The sequence below is a fragment of the Rhinolophus ferrumequinum genome, chromosome 21 (genome assembly GCF_004115265.2).
Source record: "Rhinolophus ferrumequinum isolate MPI-CBG mRhiFer1 chromosome 21, mRhiFer1_v1.p, whole genome shotgun sequence".
NCBI lineage: Eukaryota > Metazoa > Chordata > Mammalia > Chiroptera > Rhinolophidae > Rhinolophus > Rhinolophus ferrumequinum.
The window spans coordinates 24,308,657-24,328,578 of record NC_046304.1 but is presented as its reverse complement, the minus strand read 5'-3'; the positions used below and the strand labels follow the sequence as shown (position 1 = coordinate 24,328,578).

Here is a 19,922-nt window from a genome sequence, read left to right as displayed (position 1 = left end):
AGACTAGGAAGTGGGGAGGTAAGGGACACAAGCTCACAGGAATGGGCTGACGCTGATGGTATGGGACAGAGGGAGACTATGGCGTATTGTCAGACTAAGTGAATAGAGAAAAGTGTGCATATGTGTGTGGCAGAGTTAAACAAGCGAGAACACAGCCAGACAACACACAGGCGTATTCACGCCCATTTTTGCACACATACAAGCACACATGTGCATGCGTGTGCACACACACACACACACGGAGCCATGTGACAAGTTGGAAAAGTGTTTCAAATGCCCAAACAGTAAGAACTCTGTGCTCTCCATCTTTTTAAAAATATTTATTTATATACTTATTTATTTAAATCACATTACTACCCCACTCCTCCTCTGACAAGAAAAATTTTAAGTCAGCTGAGACTCCTCTGTTCAGGCAACTAATTGTAAAATCTATTTTATTGTTCACATTTTATTTTTAATTCTATGAGCAGGGGAGAACGTGGTAAGGGCAGTGGGCGGGGGACGGGGGGAGGGTTGCCCTGTTAAGAAGATGATGCAGGAGGGAAAGAATATTTGCACGACAGCTTCTTGGAGGGGAAATAGAAATGTATATATACATTTTATACAGTGATGCTTCTGAGCCCTTCCTGGCTCTGCCCTCTTGACCTCTTCCTCCCCACTCCCAGCCACCTCCCTCTTCTCCTCCCTGCCTGCCCAGACCGCTCCTTCTTCTATCCCTCCCTCCCTCCTCACAGCCCCCACCCTTCCACAGGGCCCCCTCCTCAGATGCAATCCCCCTGCTGTAATTTCTGGGGGAATTGCTTCATCTCGGGTGCAGATATATTTGTGTCAAGGTGCAGCTGCACAGATAGCCTTCCTCTATGCATAGTAAGAGGGTTTCAGAGAGAGAGGTTGTGCCCAGAGCAAGGCCTTATCAGAGCAAGCTGCCTGCCATTTATCTGATTCCCCATCAAATAGGAAAACGGGCCTCAGGCTGCTGCTTCCACTTTCCTTGGGAAAGCCATGGGGGGAATAATAATTTACTCCAATCTTTTTGTTTCCAGCTCTCACCTTCAGCCTGACACAGACCAGGGTCTCTTTACCACCCCCTGCACCTGGCCACACCAGCCTGGGAGTAGAAGGTGGGGACCGGCCCCCAAGGGCCCATCCCGGGACACCCCCCAAAATGCCCTTGCTGGTTGAGTGGAGCTTCATAATGGATTGGCACGAGCTGGAGAAGATACCCTTTGGCATCAAGGCGTGTAGACATGGGGGAAGGGAGGCAGGGACCCAGCAGGGAGCAGGGGAGGCTTGGCCTGGCTGCAGGGGGCCTGGCTCCCTTCCCAGCCCCCACACATATGCAGCTCCCCCACGAACACTCACTCTGTGTGTGTGTGTGTGTGTGTGTGTGTGTACGTGCACATGCATTTGTCACACTTGACCATGAGGACCTATCAGTACCTTTATCTGTGTATGTCTGTCCATCTGTCTGTCTATCTGTGTCCGGGGCGGAGATGAATGGAGGACTGGGGGCAGTTTCTGTTCTATGTCACAGACTCTGACCTCCCATCTCAGTTCACAATCCCAACAGCCAAGAACAAGCCCAAGACGCGCTGACAGGGACGGTCTGAAAGGGGGAGAGCAGTGTGTGCGGGAGGGGTCCGTGCTGGGCCTGGCGGCGGTCATCTTGCCTCGCCCTCCCTGGCAGAGCTGCTCCAGGGAGCAGCAGGCAGCCCATCTGCTGTGGAAGCTGCGGGAGGTGGGCGGTGGGGAGGGGGCCGCTCCCCATAGGCCAGCCATAAATCACAGTTATGTGGCCAAGGGGCAGGGGGTGGGCAGGGGCCAGGGGGCAGTCTCAGCAGCACACACGGGACAGGGCAAAGAGGCCAGGGTCAGGTGCGGCTGTAAATCGTCCCCTAAATGCTTCCAAGGGAAGGCTAATCAGGGCGCAGTGACAGAACACACCCGGCCCCACCCGGCCCCAGCGGTCACACTCACGTCTGTGTAAGCACATACACACTCACAGAAACAAAAACATGCCTGGACATGTTTTGCATACAGAGCCGTGCATGCAAAGGTGTCACACCCATACCTGGATACACAAAGACACATGTGTACATCAAATGTGCTGCCAGGTGTGTATGTGTTCACAAACACACACACACACACACACAAACACACACACTCACTCACTCAGGTTCCTTCGGATCCAGTGACACAAAGAACTACCTAATATACCTCAGCATCTGTACGCCCGCATGCGCACAACTGGGCATGCAAATTGGTGGTGGGGGCCGGCCCGGTGGCTCAGGCGGTTAGAGCTCCGTGCTCCTAACTCCGAAGGCTGCCGGTTCGATTCCCACATGGGCCAGTGGGCTCTCAACCACAAGGTTGCCAGTTCAATTCCTCGACTCCCGCAAGGGATGGTGAGCTGTGCCCCCTGCAACTAGCAACGGCAACTGGACCTGGAGCTGAGCTGTGCCCTCCACAACTAAGACTGAAAGGACAACAACTTGAAGCTGAATGGCACCCTCCACAGCTAAGATTGAAAGGACAACAACTTGACTTGGAAAAAAGTCCTGGAAGTACACACTGTTCCCCAATAAAGTCCTATTCCCCTTCCCCAATAAAATCTTAAAAAAAAAAAAAAAAAAAAAAAAAAAAAAAAAAAAAAATTGGTGGTGGGCTGTACAGATAGACTGTACAGCTCCCAGAGCCAAGTATGGCTTGGAGAGCAAACCCCCTGCAGGGAAGACATGGGAGTGAAAAGAGGTAACAGGCTTAGTGGGACTGTGCCACCATAGCCCTGGAAACCCAGTGCCTGGGTTCTCTTCCCAACCTCTCCCCAGCTGGGCCTCCGTCCCCTTCAGCAACCCTTCTTCAGAAGTTCATTTCTTATCTGTCAAGAACACACACTGTTGTTTGATCTCTCCCTGCACCCATGCTGGAGTAAGACTCCATTCATTCATTCATTCATTCATTCATTCATTCATTCATTCAGCAGCATTTATTAAGCACCTAGCCTGCATTAGGCAGAGTCTCCTGTGCTAACCTCTGACAGTGGAGTGGGATCCCCGCCCTAAAACTTAAAACCTAGCAGAGAAGAGAGAGAAATGAGCAGACAGTGACAGCCCTCAGGGATTCTTGCTACAGGACAGGCTAGCCCAGGGCAGTGGAGGCACAAAGGAGGAGAAGCCAATTCAGTGCAGAGGGGCACAAGGACGGCTTTCTGGAGGAAGCTACGTCCCAGCCAAGGCCTGATGACACGCAGGATCCGACGAGGTGGAGAAGTGGAGTGGAAGAGAAGATGTGCCCATCCCGCCCGGAGAAGTTCAGTACAGTAGGGACATGCTGGAGTGGGCACAGTGGGCCCTTGACCATGTGGTGGTGTACCCCACGAGGCACCCATCTTGGTGCCTTGATACAGCAGTGAGACCTACTGCACTCCCTCACTTGGACCCCAGTGGGGACACCAACTTCACTTCCCAGGGTTTTCCTCGTGACCCTCGCATCTGTTCAGGGAGAAACCAGAGAGCTGCACCCAGCCTTTTCAGCAGGTGCCACTGTCACCTTGTATATGGGGTGAAGACGAGGGGCACAGAGGGCAGTGCCCAGGAAGCCTGTAGACAACACCAAGCCCTTCCCCTGCCCTCCTCACTCAGGCCTCCTGGTTCCATTCTAATTCATTTGCCACCCAGGAAGCTTGGAAAACCTGCGCAGTGTCACTCTGTGAATTCCATGGAGCCCGTCCTAGGACCGGGGTTCAGGGCGGTTGAAAAAGAGGACTCTGGAGTCCCCCAGAGTCAATCCAGCCATTTATCCTATTAGACTTCCAAACAGGACCTCCTTTGAACAAAGGACTCCATGTGTGAAAACCATTAATCCATAGGACAAAGTCCAAAGTCAGCTTGGCCTGCAGAACCCTCCCCAACCTCTCCCTACTCCTCTCATCCCCACCACCCCTTCCAGGTACAACAGCTCCATTCTCCCTCCTTCCCCACCTTATCCTGACTCTCCCCTTCAGCTCCAGCTCGAACTCCTCATTATTATTTTTAAACATTTCTGAGTGCCTACAACATAGCAGTAGACACATTATCTTGTTTAATCTCCTTTATAAAACTCTGGGAGGCATAGCCTCATTTTACAAGTGAGGAAACTGAGGCCCAGGAAGCTTAAATGATCTGCTCAAGGTCACTGTCATCTTGGGAAAGTTAAGGGAAAGGTCGTTCTAAAGTCCAACCTGAGTCTCCAGGCATAGGATCCATCTCCCCCCCACCTCCTCCCCTCCCACCCAGAAAGACAGTGGAGGAGGGGCCTTCCCCCTCATTCTTGCACCAAAGCGAGAGCAGAAGGAGTGGATTTCTGGCAGTTAGTGGACAGAAGGACAGGAAGAGGAAGAGGAGGACATAGGCATCCTTGGAAGCAGAGAGTTAGAGGCAGGGAGTCCTGGCTGAAGCCTGGAGAGCCCCAGGGCCGTCACTGGGGGGAGGAGGTGCTTATGGGTCACGTGTTCATAAATGTAGGCCATGCTGGCCACTGTGGCCCTTTACATCTTCAGGTGTAGGTGTCTTGTCTACCTTGATGGGGCAGCTCCCTGAGGTCAGACATTGGTGCCTTAGGGAGGCAGAACAGGAGAGAAGAGAGCAGAAGGTCTGGGCTCTTGGAGCCTCAGTTTTCCCATCTCCTAAATGGGGATAAGAATAGTATCATCCCAGGATTGTTGAGAGAATTTAGTGTGACTGTACCAGGAGCCTGCACATAGTAGATCCTCCACACGTGCCAGCCGCTTCTGGCTGCCCTGAAAGCATGGGGGTGGGCTGCATGCTTCTCTATTGATGGAAATGGCTGGAGTGGGGGTATCACGTCTTGGGGTTGCTGGGACTGTAAAGGGCCTCTGCTCTGGGCCTGGCTTGCACGTGACATAGTGGGGTGGTGGAGGGGGTGAAATAGCTCATTTTTCCTCTCCCTTCCCCACTGGCTGTCCTCTCGTGTTCCAGGAAAGGACCAGCCCTCCCAGAGTTTAAGTATATAAACAAGATCAAGAACATAGAGGCAGCCCTTTCCACCAGAACTCGGCTGGTTACTTGTCTGTCTCCCTATGCTAGACTGTTCCTCTGCCCATCACAGGGGCTTCTGATCCCCCTCATGGATTGCCAAGAGTGAGGCCAGAGCTCCCCATCACCAACACAGGCAATGGCCAGATACAAATCGGCAGGCAGAGGAAGGAGCAGTCGATATGGATTAGAATGGGGCCCCCACTGGTCAGCTTTTTCACCAAAGAAGCCAGCGTGGCTAGCAGCTAGTGGGCACCCAAGTGGGGGCCACAGCCTCAGTCCACCGCCTCACCCTGCCACAGAGCCTTAAAGAGCTGCGGGCATCCATATGGGCCGTGGAGAAAGGGGCAGGAAAGCAAGAAAGAGTGAAGGTGCAGGGAGGAAGCAGCTCAGCCTCAGGTCCGCTAGCTTCACACCCCCTACCCAAGCGAGTTTTCTTGGTGTTGAAAAAATGGTCAGCAGCTTGTCACAGTCCACTGGCTCCAAACAGCCCTCTGGAAATGTTGTTGAATTTAAATCCAAACGCAGAGATACCCACATGCGCTCCTTTCGCTCCTTCTACCCCTTCCTTAAACACGGACGTAGTTATCTCATGGCGACATACACACCATGTGATTCAGTTCAGTCCAAAAGTATTTATTGAATACCTACCTGTGCCAGGCACTGCAACTATAAACAGCTTCATGCTTAAAGGAACATACATTCTAAGAAGAGAGACAAACATGGGAAGAGGTTATTAGAGGGCAGGGGACAAGTATAATTCCAGGAGTACAAGCCATGCCTGGAGAAAAGAACAACTCATTCTAGGGTCGGGGGGCACTTCCCAGAGGAGGTGATCCAGAAGGGTTTTTGAGAATGAATAGGAGTTTGCCAAGTGGACAAAGTGGCAAAGGGATCGTTATTATTTCCTGCCTCCTGCTGACATTTCTGGCCACACATAGCACTCCTTCCTCTCCCTTTTGCTGACTAGGCCCTTTTCGTTATGAGTTTCTTTTACCCTTAACACTCTCTATGCTGTTCCAATTGCCTGATAGGTTCTTCCCTTCCTTTCCTTGACCATTCCCTATTCAACCTGCCAGGCTTGCCTTAAAGAACTCGCTCTTCCTTAGACAGTGCCTCAGCCCCCATCTAGATGCTGCCGTAGCGTCCTGAGTCTCCCCTTTCCTAACTCGCAACACATGTGTTCACTTGTTTTTTTCCATGAAGGCAAGGACTGTGTGGTACCTACAGCATCTGGGGCAGTGCCTGCCACATGTCAGGAGCTTGTTGGATGGGTTGGTGGATGGGTGGTTTGTTCGAGGAGCTACACGGAAATGGGAATTTAGAACGGCAGAGGTGTATAGAGTACAAGGGTGTGGGAGGAGGGGAATTGTGAGAGATGAAAGTGAAGAGGCTGGCAGGGTGGGCGTGTGGTAGGCCCTGTGACCCACGGCTTGCACACATTGGCGTACAGAATGAGTTCTAGAATATTGGCAGTGCAAGACCCCTTTGAGATAATGCAGTGTTAACCTTCATTTCACAAAGAAGGAAGCTGAGGTCGAGAGAGGCAGGGCTTGCTCCGAATCACCCAGGGGGCTAATCAGTGGTTCTGCTGGAATTACACCCCCAGGCTTGACCTGCTGGTCCGGGGCACAGTTAGCCTCCTCCACGCCTGAAGGAATTAGGAGGCGATACGATCACCCTCAGTCTCCTGGATTGGGCCTGATCCTGTGGGTACACTGCTAAAGGACATGTACTGAGTCCACACACACACGTACCCTGCACCTGTACCCATCAGAGCAAGTGACTGAATCTAGCTCAACCCAAAAGGACAGATTATTGGCCTGTGTGACTGGAAAGGGTACATGAGGCTGCCTTGGGGTGCAGCTGGATTCAGGCACTCCAGCGGTGTCGCCAGATCTCTCTCCTCTTCTTCTCGATGTGCTGGCCACACTCTCCCCTCCCCCTGATGGGCTTCCTCCACATTGGATCAGGGGAGGTGGGTGGGAAGGTATGGGGCGTGGCCCATGGAGCTGGAAAGGGAGAGAGGGGAGACACTTGCCTCTCTCAGAGTGGATAAGTAAAATCCCAGCTCAATATTCTGCTGGTTCCAGCTCAGGTCCAATCCTAGTGGTCAGAAGGAAGGTACTGTGATTGAGCAAGTCTGGATCTCATATCCACACCAGAGGCCGTGAGAGGACATGGAACAGGAACTGACAGCACATCAAGTGATGTGGAAAGGAGACGGCAGTGCTGCAAAGGAAAGGGGGACTGCTACCAGAAGAACAGGGAAGGGATGCTGAACAGTCAAAAATGGCAGATGGCTTTAGAAATAATGATAACAACGATAGCTTTTGGAGCATGCCATGCAAGTACTCCGCATGCACTGTCTCATTGAAACCTAGAGTGAGGAGACCCAGGTTTGAGTCCCAGCTCTGCCATTTACTAGACCCTTGACCTGTCCCTGAGTCCTTCTGAACCTGTTTCCCCCTCTCTGAAACAGGCAGAACATAGCCCACCTTCCAGGAGCTCTCGGGGGGTTTCTCTGTAAACTGTGAACAATGTGTGCGATGTTAGGTATAGGAGAGCTTCACAGTAAAGCTTGTGCACTGATTCCAGGTGGACACAAGGAATAGGGAGGTGCTTTTAGCGAACCAGAAGGTTTTCAGGCCCAAGAAGCAGCAGGCTGGCTTCCAGTCGGACCTACACTGGGCACAGGAAGCCCTGCTCTGGGACCCCCCTGGCCTGGCCACTCTCCGCCCGGATGAAGGGCGTGAACAGAGGAGTTAATGGATTACAGGGCCGGGCAGGAAAAATAGAGGATTTTTCATTTTAAAATGTTCTGAAATAATTCATATTTGCTTTGCAGGGCGGCGTTGTGCGCTGTCAGCTCTGTAATAACTTCGAGGCCTTTATTTATTGTTTTGCCTTAATGATTTCATGTTGCTCTGGTGTGGAGAATTCACAGTGTCTTGTAACACATAACAGCAGAGAAGGTCCAGGCCATGGCAGGTCCCAGGGGGAAGGGGTCACGCTCCCCCACAGACCCTACCTATCCCCCTGGAGATGGCAAGCTCTGGGTAAGGTGCTTTATCCGTGAGGGCCAATTCTCACAACACCCTACAAAGCTGGTACCATTTTACAGAAGTGAAAACTGAGGCTTGGAGAGATTATAAGATTTACTACCTGACTTTGGGTGACCAAGCTAAGATTCAAACACAGGACTGTTGTATTCTAGCCTTCTGTATACTGGTGGGTCTTCAACTTCAGTATGTGTCAGAATCACCTGGGGAGAATCTTTAAAATATGGGATCCTAGGGCCCAACTCTGGATATTGGGCTTTAGTAGGTCTAAGATGGCACTTGAGGCTATGTGTTTAACAAGCTGCCAAGATGACTCACTGTCCCATTTGGGGACTCAACTGGTGGTTGAGACCACACTAGTCAAACACTTGGACCCTGTTCCTCAAGAGTTGTGGTCCAACAATAGGCCATCTCTCCATTGCCCACCTCTCTCACAAATGTCCCATCAGATGCGCCAGTCCCCCTGTCATTCTCTATCCTGTATCCCTGAATGCTCAGACTCCCCACCAGACCTCTAGCCCCTTCAGTGAAGCCAGGAGAGGAAAGGGATGGGAGGGAGGAGAGGCTTTCTTGGTTGCCATGGTGATTCTCCACCTCCCAGTCTGTGGGGGGAGGCAGTTTCTTTGTGAGCCTCCAGCCAAGGCCTGGAGGGAAGCAAGCTGTCCTGGGCAGGGAGGAGGCAGAGGGGTGAGAGGACTCTAGTCACTGGGGAGAGGGGAAGAAGGAGCGGGGGACAGGGTGGGAGACCGTGGGCCCAGGGCAGTCAGAACAGAGAGCCAGCCCTTCCAGGTGCTGGGGCTGCCAGGCTTCAGCCAGGGAGCTGAGGTTGACAGGGCCTGATGCTCCCTGAGCCTAAAGCTGGCAGGAGACCCCGGGCAGGTGGTTGCAGAGATGTAGGCACGGACAAGACAGCCAGAGGCTGGCACAGGATGGAGTCAGAGCCTCAGGGCTGGGAAAGACCAAGGCTTTGAAAGCAAAGAGGGAGGAGATATAGAAAAATAAAACAAAGCAGCAGAACCCTTCACAGACCGGGGACTGCAGCCCACTCCCACCCCTAGCTGGGCTGGGGCTGGCAGGGCCTGGGATCCCAGCCTGCTGGGTTGGGCTGGGCTGGGCTGGCAAGCCGGATGGCACAGGCTGCGGCAGAGGCAGATGGAGCTAGGAGGGGGCCTGACCCCCAGCCCACCAGGGAATGGCTGGGATTGTCTGTTCGTTGGAGCCCTCCCACTGCCCCCCCCACACAAACCTCCCGCCTCTGGGAGCATGGCTGGGGAAACGGGTGAGGGGGGCAACATTTCAGAGCCAGTTCTCCACCTCCTCCTGCTCCCTTTGGCTTTCTTTCCCTGCCAATGGCACACACTGCCTGCTCCCAGCCTGGCTCTGGCAAAGACCAGGATGTTGGGGGGGGGGGGCGGGGGGAGTGAGGGAGCATGATGTGAGAGAGAGGGAGGAGGGAGGGGAAGAAGCTGGGAGGCAACATCCTAGAGAGGAGTAAAAGGAAGATGAGGAAGGAGGCCTAATGGGAGATTAGTCTCTCCCAACACCATTTTTGTTGAGCAAGCACTTACTTTGTACCAGGACCCACTGAGCTCTTTAAATGTATTAACTCAGTTAATCCTCACAACAGTCCTAATCAGCAGGTGCTATTACTCTGATCCCCATTTTAAAGATGAGAAACTGAGGCAGAGAGAGGTTGAGTGACCTGCCCAAGGTCACAAGCTAGAAATTGACAGAGGAAGGGTTCAAATATAGAAATTCAAAGTTCATGCTCTTAGCCCTCACACTCTATTATCTTTCACCCCACACATACACATTTAGTCTATAAATTTCTTTTTCCTTTTTTGCTCCATCTTTCCGCAGCATTTCTCTAATCAGCCTTTATTCCTGCAGGTAGTGTGTTCCAGTCTATCCACTCACCATGCTGGCACTATTGCATGAATGGCCATATGCAAACACATACACATATGGACACATGGACCCTCACATGCGTGACCATTGAGGAATCCAGATCCATGTGAACGTATTTGCACACCTCTGCATGAGAAGCACCCACATCCACATGTCTATGGATATGCACACAGGTTCATTTACACGTGTACCCACCATACATACCTCACCCTGGGTAGGTCTTACATGTTCTCACCAACAGAGCATTAACTGTGGCAAGATAATCCCAAACAATGGTGGAGCCAAAAAAATCTGTTTGGCTTTGCAATAAAGTATTGCTTGGCATATGGGGTTTTTGGCAATACATTTACCTTTCTAGGTTTAGCTCAGGCTGATGTGGTTTCCTGCATATCTGCAGCTTGGCAGCCCCGGGTTCTGGGGTAATCAGCCCCTGAGAACCTGCCAGATGCCAGGTTCTCGGCAAGACACCCCCCAGACATTCTTTCCAATCCTCACAGCTGCACATGGGGCAGGTCTCGCTGGCCCTATTTGATAGGTGAGGACCCTGAGATTCAGCGAGTTGCCATTTGCACAGTCACACAGGGAGAGTGAAGATTCGAACCTCAGGTCAGCCTGAGGGTCTGCAAAGCTTGAGTGCCTTCAGGTGGATTGGTGAGCCAGACATGTGACTTCCCAGGCGTGCCTCATCCGTCTGGAATGTGGCTGCCTCACCGTCTGGTCACGTCTGGGTCCCTCTTCTACAGCCAGGCTGGTGGGCGTGGATGGGCTGCAGTGGTTCATGCTGAGCTCCTCTACAGAAGGCCCCACACAGGCTGAGTGCAAGGAGGTATGCAAAAGGCTTTCCCCAGTGACAATGAAGACCGTAATGATGGCTCAGATGGTACAAAGACCAGACAGACTTATCGCCCACCCCCTAGATGTAGGCATATCCATTCCTTCAGCAGTTCTGGAATACCTACTGTGTGCCTGGCATGTTATTGGACCCTGAGAACAATACAAACAGGAATCAAACTTGAACTCTGCCTTCCTTCAGATAGCTTATGAGAACAGTTTTCAGTTACAGAAAAAGCTTTAGTATAAGGTGAAAGGAAACCTAAATGTTGTAAGAGAGATACAGATAAAAAGTGAGAGACCACTTTCAGCTTGAGACCTGAAGGAAGCCCTCTTGGGAAAGAGGCTTCCCAGCCTCTGTGCGATGGGCCTTGAAGAGTGGGGTGACTTGATGTGGCAAAGGAGAAGGGGTTCTTGACTTGCGAAGGGGCACCATCCAAGGCGCAGGTGGGATATTAGCAGGTGGGCATGGAGAGAGCAAGTAGCTCCATGTTCCTGTGGCAAAGGCTGTGTGAAAGAAATGGTGGGAGGTGGGCTGGGATCAGATGGCAGAAGATCCCAAGACCCAGGACAAGGTATTTGGACCTTATCAACAATAGGGAGCCATCAAAGATTGTTGAGCAGGGGAAGGCCTCGGGAACTGTGTTTCCTTTAGGAAGACTAACCCACAGTTGGGAGCAAAGTAAATTGGAAATGTACATGTATGCACACATGTACACCCTCAGAAAGGTAAAGATAGACATATATACAAATACACAAGCCCAAAAGCGTAAGGTTAATTCCTGAGCCCAGCTCTTTTTAAATTTTGAATTGCATTTGTTTATTTGAATAGGTGATACAGTCACATGACCTCAAATTAAAAGGGAATCTAAGAGAATACACTGAAAAATAAAGCTACCCCCCATTCCATGCTCCAGGCCCCCAGTTCCTTTACCTAGAAGCAAGCACAGTGGCCATGTTGGAAACTTCCTTCCAGAGATGTTCTGTGCATACTCAGGCAAATATCCAGGTGCATTTTTATTATACATGAATTTCTGTACCTTGCTTTTCTCATTTAATAACATCTCTTAGAGAGCCTTACACATCAGCACTTGAAGAGCTGCCTTGATCTTTTTAATAGCAGTATACTATTTCATTGTTATAGTTGGACACGTACATTATGTCTGGTCTTTGGCTCTTACCAAAAACTTTGTGATGAATCACCTTGAACCTGTGTCATTTTACATATTCATTCATTCATTCATTCATTCATTCATTCAACAGACATTTGTTGAACACCGACTATGTGCTGGACAGCAATCCAGATGCCAGAGATAGGGCAGTGAACAAAACGGGCAAAAGTCCTTGCCCTCGTTGAGCACACCTTCTGATGTGTCTGAGTAGACCTGCAGGATGCATTCCTAGAGGTAAAATCACTGAATCAAAGTGTCAGTACATTTTAAAATTCTAGTAGATAAAGTCACATTTCCCCCCAGAGAGGTTGTACCAATTTACCCTTGCAGTGTAAAAGAATTTCCTCACCCTTTACCAACAAAATCTTATCAAACTTTTTGATCTTTGCCAATGTGACAGATGAAAAATGATTGTAGTGCTACTTTGCATTTTTCTTGTGATGAACGAGGTTACACATGTTTTCATATATTTAAGAACACTACTCAGATCCTTTTGTGTCAATTATCTGCTGTCCTTCGTTCATGTTTCTATTAGGTGATGGATCTTTTTCATGTTGATTTGTGGATTCTCTTTATTGAGGAAATAAACCCTTTGCCTGTGGTATGAGTTACAAATAATTTTTCTCTAGCTTGTCATTTATACTTGAACTTTGTTTATGGTTGTTGTTTTTTTTAATGCAGCCTTTTAAAGTATGAAATACAATTTAAGGAGAATTCTGCTCATTCCCAGCTTTGCCTCCCATGGTGAAATACTTGGTAGGGTTGAAAGAGATATATCGGTCACAGAAACCTTGCCTTGGGTTCCAACCTGGCTTCTTAAGAGAAGCACGGGTTCTAGGTCAAGGAAGGTGATAGTCCTACCCTGTTCTGATGCCCCATCTCAAGAGGTCTTTGGACAAAGGGAAGCCAGCTCAGAGGAGGGTAACCAAGACGGTGAATAGGCTTGAAATCAAGTCACATGAGGGATGGTGATGGAACTTTGTCTTGGAGCCTGGAGCAGAACATTGTCTGTGAATGTCACGTTGGGCAGTAGGACTGGCCACATGGTGCAAAGGCAGGGCCTGTGATGGAAGCTCTGGGAAGCCGTCAGAGAAGGGGGCTCTTTTTAAGGCAGAGCTGTGTAAAAATAGAATGGCCTGCTTTGTGAGGAAATGAGCTTCTCGTCATTAGAGATGTACAAACCAGAACTGCATGACCACCTACTGGAGATGCCAGGAGTCAGACCAGGTGCCTTTCAAAACTTCTAATCCTGAGAGCCCATAATTCTATGAGACCAAAAGGAATCTTAAAATTCCTCATTTTATAGATGAAAAAAGGAAGGTGAGAAACTAATATGCATTGAGCACCTACTTTGTCCCAGGCACTTTGACACATATGATCTGATTTAAAAGGATAAGAACCAGAGATGTTGAGTGATTCACTTAAGGCTGCACAGCAATTTAGTGGCAGAGTTAGAACTGTAACCCAGGTCCCCAGAATCCAAATCTAGAGCTCTCTCCCCTGAACCATCTGTTCCTGTTCAATAATTAAATGCATGTTTATTGCATGTCTATTGAGTACCTACTCTGAATGGACATTAACGTGGCCAATGAGAGCATATTATAGGCAGGCTATTAGCAAAGTCACAGGATCTTTGCTCTGCAGAGGTCACTGCCTGGTGGGCAGGTACAGGTAGTTCCAATGGTGCTCTCCGGAGGTGTGCAACGTGGTAGCTCTAGGAAGACCTATAATGAAATATGAGGAAATTTGGTAAGTGCTGTAATGAAAATTTGTTCCAAGTGCTGTGGGAACACAGAAGGCATGAATAACTCTACCAGGGAAGGGAAGGGAAGGGAATCCAGAAAAGCCGCCCAGAGGAGGTGACATCTGAGCAGGGCCTTGAAGAATACATAAAAGAACAAAGAGCAAAAGAGAATAATTTCTGTATTCATTCCACAGACATTTATTGAGCAGCTTCAGGTTGGCAGGAAGAAATGAGTAATTCACAGTCCAGTAGTGGGGGCAGATAAGTCACCGATAAATTGCCATAGAGTGTAAATACAATGTGGAAACCTGCTCACTGTACAAAATCGAAGTAATTCCTGGAATAAAATTGGGGGTGAGGGTGCCTGGGAAGGCTCTTGGAGAAGTGAAGACAGATTTGGGGAAGGGAAATAGAAAATTCCCAAGCTGATAATAAGGGAGTTAGGAGAGAGGGAAAGGCATTCCAAGCAAAGAGAAAGGCATGTGCAAAGTTTCTGAGCCTTGAAAGCTCATCTTGTCTTCAGAGACCCAAAGCAGATCTGAAAGGCTCGAGTGTAACATGCTGGGGTGTGGGCAGCCAGGCAGGAGGTGGAATTGACGTACAGGCTTTTAAGCAGGACCTGCCAGGTTTCCGGATGAATGGGGAAGCAGCGTTGGTGTGTACGGATTTAGCAGGCTTAGCAACCTTCCTTCAAAGCCGTGCCCCAGATTGAGAGCTGGAAGAGAAAAGTGTGAGCCATAAATCCCCAGCTCCTCCTGCTGTGCCCAGCACTGCAGAGCCAGGGAGTCGGAGAGACTCGCAACTCTCCAGTCCAACCACTGCGACCCCGGCTAATCCAGCCTCCTGGCCCATCTGACACTTACTTCCACTTAACATTTTGTTAGCGACTCTATAAACGAGCTCTCCCTGACCTTCAATCCCTGGCTAATTGCTGGTTTCATGTACAAGACTAGCTTAATTTTACGTGATAATTACCTGAGAGTGGCAATACATATGGCATTGCATGTTCGAAATGTCAGGCCTGGAAAACTACCAAGTGTCCATAGTCAGGGGCAAAAGGAGGAGGCAGCAGAATGGTGGGGGCCTGACAGAGGCAGCCAGGGTAGGAGGCCACGAGAGAAGAGGGAAAATGCCCAGTGCAGACAGAGCTCTGGAGAACTGGGGCCCCAGCCTGCATTAGGGCCCAGAATCCTCTGCTGCACCCAGGGACACAGGACAGAAAAGCACACACATTTCAGTCACGCATTCACACACATACACATATCATGGAGCAACACGGACCAGGTCAGAGGCATAGCTCATACACACTCTCAGTCACCCACTCAACAAGTGCTCACAGAGCACCTAGTATGTGCCAGCCAGTGTGTGGGCACTTGCACTGGTTTCAAATCCCCACCCCACTCAGAGAGGTTGGAAACATGTGGAGGGCATGTTTGGGTTGTCACAATTATTTGCGGAGATGCTGTCGGTACTGAATAAGCAAGCCCCCCAGGAATGCTAAATGGCTTGCAATTCTCAGCACAGTCTCATTCCATAAAGAATTGCCCACCCCAAACCCAGCCGAGAACCCTAAGCTAAGCCAGGGCCACAGCCATGAAGAAGCCTAGTGGCCCCTGCCCTCTTGGAGATGACAGTCAGGAAGGATGATGATGGCAAGGGATTACCATGTGGGAAATGGGTGTCATGAAAGAGGACTCAGGACATTTGCAGGCGAACTAAGAAAGCACAGGGTTCAGAAAAGACCTCACTTAAAAAATGCCCTTTGTTCCCCCGGCATCTCCAGTGTATGCCTAGAACAGTGCTTGGCACAAAGATGGACGGGTACCAAATGGTGTCTGTGTGTGTCTATGCCACCTGCCACACACCTGGGTGCACACATGGTCTACAGAAGGATGGCTTGGGTTCACTTTTTTCTCATCATTCCAGGGTGCAGGGTAAAGCAGGTGAGGTTTAGGGTCCTGGGTTGGTGGGCAGGGGCGTATAGGCCAAGAAGGAGAAAGGGTGCCCCTGACCAGCTGGGCGGGGGCCCTTCCACAGGAGGCACATGGGGACACCCACTCAGATACACACAGGCCACAGCACAAAGTAGCACAATCCTCAGATTAAGGAGAGTCCCCTTTAGCCTCCTCACCCATAGAATTGTGGACTCCTGAGCTGTGTTGGAGTAAATTACTTGCTTAATGAGATTTCAATTAACAAAAACAAATTAAAATCACTTTGGTAATTAAGCTGCTGTGAACCTCACCAGCAGACCTCAGATTTCCATGGAGAGGGATCTGGGATGTCATGCTGCTGAGGCCTGGGCAGGGCCAGGAGCTCCCTGCCTTGGGGACTCCACCCCAGGAGCCACAGCTCCCTGGAGCCATTCGATAGGCTTTGAAAATGTGCGTAGGACGGCAGGGGCTGCACATAGCAGCTAAACTAAAATTCAAATTGTAGCCCTGCCACTTGGCTGTGTGAGCTAGAGCACATTAATTGACCTCTCTGAGCCTCAGTTTCCTCATCTGTGAAATGGGGATTAATAATAGACTACATCATTAGGCTGTGCGAGGATTAAGTGAATGAATGCATGTAAAATATTTAAAAGAGCGCCTGTCCCACAGCAAAGACTTTTAATCTACTTTCCCCTGTGTGGGGTCAAGGCTTTCACAGGGTGTTCTTTCCAACCTTGCAATTTGCATTTACCTGAACCCCAAACCCTCCAGGGCAGTCCTGTTGTTCTGAGTTGGGTAAATATGGATCTACCACAGAGGGCCCCTTGGAGGTGAGGTTTCTGCCAGGTTCTATCTCACTTGGGCCCCCATTTCTTTCCATCTGAGCCAGTAGCTCAGATCTGAGAGCTATAAACCTTTTTCTTCTCAAATGATCTGGAGAATACGCCTTTCTTTGGGTTATAAAATCCACATCCTCCCACCTGAGAGACCTGGATAGTCAAGGAGTGCAGGTATCACTGGCCCCATTCCACAGGTGAGAAAATTGGCTAATGACTTCCCCAGTGGTTGAAAGAGAAGAAAATTCTCAGTGCTGGCAGGAATACACGTTTGGTCTTGTGAAGTTTTAATAATAAAATTTTAGTTTTAATTTTTGAATCACTGTTTGCTACCTTCATCCAGAGGGACTGAAACAGAAACTTAAAATTAAAAATTCATTATTCAAAGTGATTTGTAAAAAAAAAAAAAAATTCACTATTCAAAATTCAGAAAATGAAATAAGTGTATAGTAAATCTAAATAAAATTGTAAATGATGTCTTTGTTTTTTAAAGTTTGTAGCACTTATACTTTTGAAGTTATTAAAGCAAAAACTGCACTAAGCCTTTGGAATAGATATTTGTGTTAAATATACAATATATTTTATTTACATATAAACATAATACACACACACACACACACCCCAAATATTGTTTTCTCTATGGTAGATACAATTACAGATGGTTTTGTTTGATGTGTTCATTCATTCAACAATTTTGTTACCATCCTACATACTGTTTAACTCAATAGCAGCTTTTCAGTGCCTATGAAGTGCCACAACAAACAAGCCAGACTTGAACCCTACTTCCAGGGAACTTAGCACTTGCCGAAGATCAACCTTGGACATGAAACAATGAAGTGAACATTGCAGAAAAGGAAAGGCAGGGCCTCGGAAGCCTATTACAGAAAGGGCAATCCTGGGGATGGTGGTGGGGTGTCTGTAATAAGCATTTATTTCTTTTGTAATTGGACTAAAATAAAACAATGTATACATTTTTTAAATGAATCCCAAGAGTCCCATAGCTAGTTAGTAATAGAACTGAATGTAGACCTAACAGCTTTCTGGTTCTCAGGCAAATGATTTTTTTAGTCTGACACCAATACCCTGGATAGTTTGAACAGCATCCCAATTCGGAGTACAAAACATCCGAGACGGGCAAAGGAGATGTCTGACGGTGGTGGTCCCACCACCTATGCACCTGTCAGACCAAGGAGGTTTCCCCATTTACACCTCCATGTCAGATAGAGGGGTCAGCATCCACATACCTTAGTCAGATGAAGGAGGGGTATGTGTGTGGGTGCGTACCAAACAGAACTCCAGTCGATGGGTATCTCACCCTCCGTCATCTGTGAAGGAGGAGTCCAAACATTGCTTGGTCTCAGACCCTCCCTGCCAGGCTGATCTCAGTGCCCCTTCAGCACCCTGGGAGCCAGGCCAAGGGGAGGACATCCCAATGCCCAGAACCTCCCACAGCCTGTTCCCTCCTACTCCCAGACAACTGCTAATCTCGCAGCCCCTTCCCTGCAGGCCCCTCGGCCCTTGGGAGGGAGAAGGCATGGTGCCATCCTCTAAGCACCCAGCTCAGTGAGGGCTGCGGCCATGATGACCCCCACCCGGAGATGCAGCCAAAAGGATGGTCCTCTCTGTGCCCAGACTTCATGTATCATATTTTGTGCTGACTTCAGGCAACCAAGGGAGGAGGACACAGAGTTGTACTTTCCAAGTAGCTGGAAAGCCTTAATCAATGTTAATTGGCACTAATTAGCATATGTTAATTAATGATATTTACTACAAATTAAAGGTATGAGTGCTCCCAGAGGGTTTCCTGTTCATCCAATTAGTGCCAATTAGTTGCAATTAACACGTGTAAATGAGATTCCATTGAACCCAAAAACAAACAGCACAGAATCCCTCAGATTCCCTCTTGAACCTTTTCAGTCAGCCAGGGAGCTGGGGGTGGAGGGTGGGAAGTGAGGGGGGAGTGGAGAGAGGGGGAGAGAGAGAGTGAGAGAGAGAGAGAGAGAGAGAGAGAGAGAGAGAGAGAGAGAGAGAGAGACCAACCCTTGGGCTGACCTCCTGGAGCAGGATACTGACTCTCCATGTGCCAGGGAGGAGGGAGGGAAGAGCCAAGTTGGGCTAAGGTGCTGGACAAGCCCAAGAGGGTGGCCTCCTGAGGCGTGACCATGCTCCTGAGGCCATGGGCCATCCCTTGGGCATCTCTGTACCTGCCTCGGTGTCGTGCAGGGCGTCCTGTAGGGTCTCTGCTCCCGCCCCCCACATAAGAACGCAGGACATGGTGAGGCCAAAAAGGAACACCCTCGGAGCCATAGATAGGGGAGTCATACCACTATAGTCTCGCTGGCGGCTGGGTTGGAGAAACAGGAAACAAGAGCCACATGATCCACAACTCTCACTCCACCACTTGCTGGCAGTTATATTAGTGGCCAGCAGTTACATTAGTGGCCAATGGCTCACTGGTTACAGCTGACGGCCAACTAGCCACAGCTGATGGCCATCCAATCACAGTGGATGGCCATTTACTACCTGAGCCAGCACCTTTCTATGTGAGGCCGAGAGCCTGGAAACTGCTCTCTGGGGCTCTGTCCCCACACACGGCCTAACCCAGGACATGGCATACGTATAATAGGTGATTAGTAAAAATTGGCTGAATGAAAAGTTGGTTCTTTTGCATCAAGGACCAATTTTTTTAGATATAAAATTATAGGATGCATTGTGCTCACTTTGGCAGCACATATACTAAAATTATAGGATGCATTGATTAGGAAAACGGGCACTGTTCTTTTCCCCTCACGGTCTTCCCAACGACTCTACCAAAAAGCGTATTTGCCCCTAGGATGTCATTTTAATATCATCTGTGAATGTCTGTGGAGATTTCACTTTACTGCCAATGTTGCCATTTCCTAATTTTATGTCCTTTTCACTTAACTCCTACCTGAGGCCCAAACCTTGGTCTTGGTGGTAACTGGAGATACAAACAGCCAGACAGAGGCTACCTGGAACAATGCAATACTACCCCAATTCTCCACCACACAGAACCTTCTATGAAACTGTGATGTAAGGCATAGTTCCCAATAAGTTGTTTATTCCTAACTCAATTTTGCTATCCCAAACCTTCCATTAGACTTGATAGTCATTATTTTAAAAATACTTGTTGGTCACTGTGTACCAGGGGCTGGGGATACAGCAGTGAATAAATCCTTACCCCATGTGGAGTTCACCTTCCACTGTGTGTTTATTTTTACCTCCCAGTTGGGATTGTGATGTATTTAGAGTCAGACTTGGGTTCATATCCAAATTCTCCCTCTCAGAAGCTGAGGAGGGGCAGGGTATTTCACCTGCCTGGGCCTCAGTTTATTTATCTGTAACATGGTTATAATAATACCTACGAGTATCTACCTATCT

General features: G+C 49.2%; 1 protein-coding gene across 1 annotated transcript in view; it reads right to left on the bottom strand.

The window, feature by feature from the left end:
• Positions 1-13,951: 13,951 nt before the first annotated feature.
• LOC117012932 (uncharacterized) overlaps positions 13,952-19,922 on the bottom strand; it is a 25,399-nt gene continuing 19,428 nt past the window's right edge. Inside the window, exon 6 of the mRNA XM_033089463.1 lies at positions 13,952-14,465. Coding sequence (XP_032945354.1) covers positions 14,359-14,465 — 107 coding nt within the window. The 3' untranslated portion in view covers positions 13,952-14,358. The remainder of the gene's footprint in view (positions 14,466-19,922) is intronic.